The 6,000-nt window shown below is 41.5% G+C and overlaps 1 protein-coding gene across 1 annotated transcript in view; it reads right to left on the bottom strand.

Annotated features, from left to right (window-relative positions):
• Nucleotides 1–803: 803 nt before the first annotated feature.
• The window catches only part of LOC135082985 (uncharacterized), a 39,047-nt gene continuing 33,850 nt past the window's right edge, over nucleotides 804–6,000 (bottom strand). The window contains exons 23-30 of the mRNA XM_063977747.1: nucleotides 5,554–5,749; nucleotides 5,111–5,322; nucleotides 4,544–4,721; nucleotides 3,452–3,691; nucleotides 2,972–3,071; nucleotides 2,346–2,441; nucleotides 1,138–1,277; nucleotides 804–811 (exon numbers count right to left, since the gene is read on the bottom strand). Of these exons, the coding sequence (XP_063833817.1) occupies nucleotides 804–811; nucleotides 1,138–1,277; nucleotides 2,346–2,441; nucleotides 2,972–3,071; nucleotides 3,452–3,691; nucleotides 4,544–4,721; nucleotides 5,111–5,322; nucleotides 5,554–5,749 (1,170 nt within the window). The remainder of the gene's footprint in view (nucleotides 812–1,137; nucleotides 1,278–2,345; nucleotides 2,442–2,971; nucleotides 3,072–3,451; nucleotides 3,692–4,543; nucleotides 4,722–5,110; nucleotides 5,323–5,553; nucleotides 5,750–6,000) is intronic.

The following is a 6,000-nucleotide window of genomic DNA, read 5'->3' as shown; positions in this document are numbered from 1 at the left end:
GGTGCCTTGTTGTTCTTTAGCTGTTTGAGAGCCATCCTAATCACGTCAGGGCTGATGTCCGGCTAATCTTCGGTATAGTGTCGAGTTAGCTTAGCTGTTGGAACTGTCCTGTGGCTGAGCTATTAACAGGTTTTACCCTATCAACGGCTCTCTTCAGCTGGCTTCGCCCATTAGAGTTGTCTCTAGCGAACATTTTGAAGCTTTGATTTATTATTATTATTATTATAAAACTTTATTGCACAATAAAATAGTACAAAAGGTGGACTTAATGCTATTTGAGCATTCTCAGCCAGTCGACCCCAGGGTTATGCAGAAAGCTGTGAGTGCGAATTTCACCCTATTGCCTCTTTAATATTATTACTAATAAAGTTGCGAATACATATCTCAAGGACTTAAACGTTTTGAAAACTTAAAATAATTTATGAAAAATTTCAATATCGGAATACGATATTGGCTTCAGTTCCGGAATTGAAATATCGGAAAAAATGTATCCGAAATTCCGGAGTTACGAAATTCCGGAATTCCGGTATTCAAGCCCTACTACCCATCCTTATCGCTCGCGCGTAATTATATTGCTGTCGCGACTGTGCGATGGGCGCCCGCCGTTAGTGTGCGAGACTATAGAAGGGCAGCAGGGCCTACCACTAAGAACCTGACGTTGCCTTCGGTAAGCCATATATTCGGGAACACGGGACATAACTATCGGCGTTTTGCCCACTCATTCAACACGTAATAACTCGCCCAACAGCTGTATCTCACCCAGGAACGGAGTTATCCAGCTCCAGAATCTGTCACTCAATAGGCTAGTTTCCTAAAAAAATTTTTTTAGTCCGTCAATTTTAATATAAAAAAGTATTGGACACATAATTTTATAATTGTCAATCAAACAAATAATTACAAAGTTATAGTGCGTTGAAGTTCCGCGCGACGTCACAAAGTGCAGCACTCACTAACGTCACGAGCCTTTTCTTTAGAACTTTGGTACGCTTTATCTCTTTACATTTTCATTAGTTTCAAAAAGTGAAAAATACGTGTCGAGTAGTTTTTGATAAGCTAACTGACGGACTAATTAAAACTCTTGTTTTTTTCACCAGGAAACATCCCTATTTGTATCTCTTACAGTAGTTTGTAACTCACCCAGCAAGTGTTGGTGCAGCACCCTGGCCTCCAAGGCCACGCGGCAGCGCGGGCAGCGCGCCAGCAGCACGCAGCGCCGCCAGTAGTGTGCCTCTAAGGCATCCGCGCGCACGCGCCGCCCGCACCACGTGCACGTTGTACTACAAGAAGGAAGTAGTAAAACCACGCGTTTGTACTAAGATAGAAGAACAGAGAACGAAGGCAATCGTAAAGAAATACCTACTTAAAAAGGGTTTTACACATTTGAATTGGAACTCTTGAACACTACACTATCACTTCAGAGAGAATAACTCAGCAAAGACATAAAAACTTGAATTGGGTATTAAACATTTGAACTTAAACTCTTTAATAATTCATCGCAACTGCAATAACGTCGTTTCCCAGGTTCTTCATTTCGGCTGCTAAAACTCTACCGGCATCACCGGGATGGCTTATAAGTATTGTATGTGAACCGGGGGAAAGATCTATACAAAGACAAAACTTCAGTGGGCTGAGTGTGAGTGTGTGAGTTTGAAACATTGAAACAACTAGCGCGTCACACACGGCTAAGATACTATAATATTTTATCTTAAGAGCGTTTACGCCGTTTGGCGCAAAAACAGTACTTTTTCAACTCGTTACAATCATTAACCAGTAATACTACAAATATGTTATAGGCATAAATAGTTAGGCAATTTCGTCGTCTAAATAGTTAATTGAGAAAATATTGCGATTAGTTTAGTATTTAAGAATTCTATCAAGATAAGTCCACACAGGTTTTGTAAATTTCCACTTTAGCGTCAGTTTACAAGCTGAAATTTTTATAAAAATACTGTGAAAACGATTTAACAAACATTTATATCCTATAGCATAGATCCTTGGGCAAATAGTTATCTGAGAAAATTTTTAGATTTAAGCATTTTACAATAAGAAATCACAAATTAAAAGAACGTGAAATACCCAAAAATCAAATGAAGTGATTTTTTCACCAATATTCTTCCTTTATTCAACATAAAAATAGCTTAATATAATAAAACAACATCTTCTTTAAAATATTTACTTTGAAACGATATTTAATTCATTGTTATTGTTTTTCTATAAACATTTGAAAACTATTAAAAAACGCCGCGCGCGAATCATTTCCAATGATGCCCCTTGAAACGCCGCGCTTCGTGTAAACGCTCTTAAGATGCCCTAATATAAAATATTATAGTATCTTAAGGTATCACACATGGCTAAGATACGCCAGCAGCACGCAGCGCCGCCAGTAGTGCGCCTCTAAGGCATCCGCGCGCACGCGCCGCCCGCACCACGTGCACGTTGTACTACAAGAAGAGGGAAGTAACACCACGTGGACATTGTACTAAGATTGAAGAAAAGAGATGAGTGAACAAAGGCAATCGTAAAGAAACAGTTGAAAATGGTTTTGAACTGGAACTCTTGAACAGTATCACTTCAGAGAGAAGAACTCAGCAAAGCTTGAATTGGGAAAGTATTAAACATTTGAACTTAAACTCTTTTTCATCGTTTTCGTTGCCAGGTTCATTTTGGCTACCAAAACTCTACCGGGATCGCCGGGATGGCTTATATTAAGTACCTATGATATGATGAAGATCCGAGGGAAAGATCTACTAATACAAAGACAAAACTTCAGTTTGAAACATTGCTACCTTTATCAGGTCGTCTGTCCACCTTGGGTGGACGTCCCACGCTGCGTTTTCCGGTACGCGGCCTCCATTCCAGAACTTTGTTGCCCCATCGGCCGTCAGTTCTGCGTACTATGTGCCCTGCCCATTGCCACTTCAGCTTGCTAATCCGTCGGGCTAAGTAATTCTAAACTAATTCATTTACTCACTGGCAAATCGGTTCTGGGGTATTGTCGCTGGGCACATCTACCGGGCCTCCGTCGTAGCCTTCGTACTGATGGTCGCTGCTCACCATTTGCTGTCGTCTACCTGCAGTCACAAAACATCAAAATTGGAATCATCAATAGGAATTCAGAAGAGATAGGTACATAGTCAAAGACACCAAGACATGTTCTTTGCTTTGGTTTATTTATGAGTTCCTGCATACCAGTTTCTCTTTATACTTAGGTTTGAATTGTACCAGAGGAGACTAGGACACTTTCTTAACATTTAAAAAGGAACCAGAAACCCCATCAAACAGTTAGAACGACATGAAATTAATGAATAGCTTTGAGCATTATGGTTAAGAAAGGAAAGTCATCAGAGACGGTGGCTTTATTGAAAAAATCCTTAAGTCAAACAGGCTGGCTCTCCCAAGGCCTGATAAATACGAAACTACCAAGGAGGAAAACTTAATTTTAAAAACTTACCAGGACTGTAATACCCGCTCTCATCCATCTGGCTGTGGTCATCCAGGTGTAGATTCCGTAACCCAGCCACCAGCTTCGGGGATTCCAGAACGCTTTCCCTGAAGTACTCTGCTTTGACCTTGGGCGAATCCAGACTCCGACAGTCAGAGTCGCAACGAAGATCGTTCCTGGACATCTGGGGGGAATCCATGGGGAGAGAATCCATGCTGCGGACGTCGTTTTTGGAGGTTTTTGGGGACCCTGCAAAGTATAAGGCTTTTTTGTTAATCAGAAAAATGTTGCTCGTCCCGAGGGTACCTATCATAACAATAGAGTCATGTAAGACGCTTTATAGTGGCACCAAATCAAAAGTACCACTTTTACCGCGTCAAAAAATTGCTTGTCTAAAGAAGGACTTGTTTACTAAGGCCCGGTTTTTTGATTCGTAGTTAAAATAACCAATAGTCAAATTTGACAGATGTCAAATGACAAGTGGTTAAATATCAGAAAAAAATGTTTTTCGAACAATGGTTAGCTTGACTTTTAGTACATTTTTTAACTACTAGTTAACATTTTGTTAATATTTAACCATTAGTAGCAAAATTTAACAATTTGTTATTTTAACTATGAATCAAAAAACTGGGCCTAAGGGCATCGTTGTACGAATGATAGCATATCAAGTAAAATACGGTACTCTTGTAGCGGAGTTTTGGGCTGACACTGTACCTATATAGGTTTGTTATCGACACGACACGAAGAAGAAGTAAAATACGGTGGCACGTGATTATAAGTAATGATTTTGAACATTGAGTCTGATTTTCGGTCTACTATATTCAATTTCTTAACTTGTGGTTTGATTAGCGGTCATAGTGTTTTATCCTATCGATAATGTGTCAAATAAGTAGTTTATGGTGCATCGCTTCAGAAAACTTCTCCTTTCCCGCTTCCCTTAAAAGAAAATCCTATCTGTACCGTTTCTGTGTAAACTTACCTAACGTAGGAGAGTCCCTGTAATCTATATGCAGTGGCTCGTAGACCGTGACGGGGCGTTCCTTCAGATGTAGCTTGGAAGGCTCGTGGTCTTAGTGGATCATGGAGTGTACCTTGACTCACCTAACGTAGGAGAGTCCCTGTAATCTATGTGCAGTGGCTCGTAGACCGTGACGGGGCGTTCCTTGAGCTGTGGCTTGGAGGGCTCGTGGTCGTAGTGGATCATGGAGTGCCGGTTCTCTGCGTTGCGGCTGGCGCGTCGGAGGACCACCTCGGAGGTCTGACCCTCTTGGAAGTGCACCTGGAATGGATTATGATGAGTGTTGTAAAGTCATCGAGTCCAGTAGGTTGGATCCTGATACTGATAAAATCTTAATTGGCGTAGCAGTCACGGATGATGAGAATGACTAACGCCCGCAAATCGAACGCACAGCGTTGAATAGAGCTTTGTAATTGGTTCGTGTGTCACCCTCTGCGTCAATTTGAACAGACTGTGTATTTGTTCCTGCTTTAGCTAGGACATACCAGCCTTGAATTACTTACTAACGTGACCTTAAGCTTAACAGCCAATCTGTCCGATCTAATCGTATCAAATACCAGCTATGACGGTCCAAAAAGTTTGACACCAGGCTGCAGGGACCCCAGTTATTTACAATGACAACCCTCATGATAGAAGCAGAAGCTACTGACCCTTACCTTCTCAGAAGCGCTGACAGTAGATCTAGGCGAGTGCTTCGGACTGACGGCGCTGTCCAGCCTCAGTTTGTTGTACCCAGGGTAGTTGGAGAAGTCTTTCGCAGTTCTTGAAGGGGTGTACCGCTTTGTAGGGGATTTCTTCAGGCTGCTTTTCGTTCTGGATGTTGTGTAGCTTCCGCTGAGGCTTGATGGTGCTAATGTTCCTCCTGGGAAGGGATATAACGAGAGTGACGTCACATAACACGTACCCATACCCCATACTGTAATAGTTGTGCCACGTGTAAAGTGACGTCACGAGACTACAAAATATCTGTGTCAGAGGTATTTCTAGAAATTTTTGAAAAAAAAGGACTTAATGATAAGGAAAAGTTGGAGAAACAATCAAAGCCTTGATGACCTTGATAATAAAGATGTAACAAACTAAGTGACAATCTTACCAGAAGACGCCATAGACTTCAGGCTGTAAGAAGAAGTGGCGCCGACAGAAGAAGACATCCCGAAAGACGCTGTCATACCGCTGGTGGTGCCACTGCGGGTGGACTGAGTGACGCTGGCGGTCTCCAGCGATGAATCCGCCATGGACTGGTCTCCGTTTAGTAGTTGTTCCTCTGTCGGAGCCTGGTTGAGCATTTTCTGCAAAGCGGAGAATTACTGAGGAAAATGAGAAGTCGTAGTCAGGGTTTAAAAAGCTGGAAAGGTCTCAAAAAAATGTCACTTTACTAAAATTAAAGGGGAAGGGGGAGGATGTCATCATAAAGTGTTGTTTGTACAAAAGTTTATGAAAAGTTTTATGCTTTTCAACTGTTTATCCATTTGAGTTCCTAAATAGTCATTTTTGTCAAGTAGTTAGTAGATATTGACGACAGCTTCGTTAATTAATAGTT

This window comes from Ostrinia nubilalis, chromosome 22, assembly GCF_963855985.1.
Source record: "Ostrinia nubilalis chromosome 22, ilOstNubi1.1, whole genome shotgun sequence".
Lineage (NCBI taxonomy): Eukaryota > Metazoa > Arthropoda > Insecta > Lepidoptera > Crambidae > Ostrinia > Ostrinia nubilalis.
This window is presented reverse-complemented; position numbering and strand designations above follow the sequence as displayed.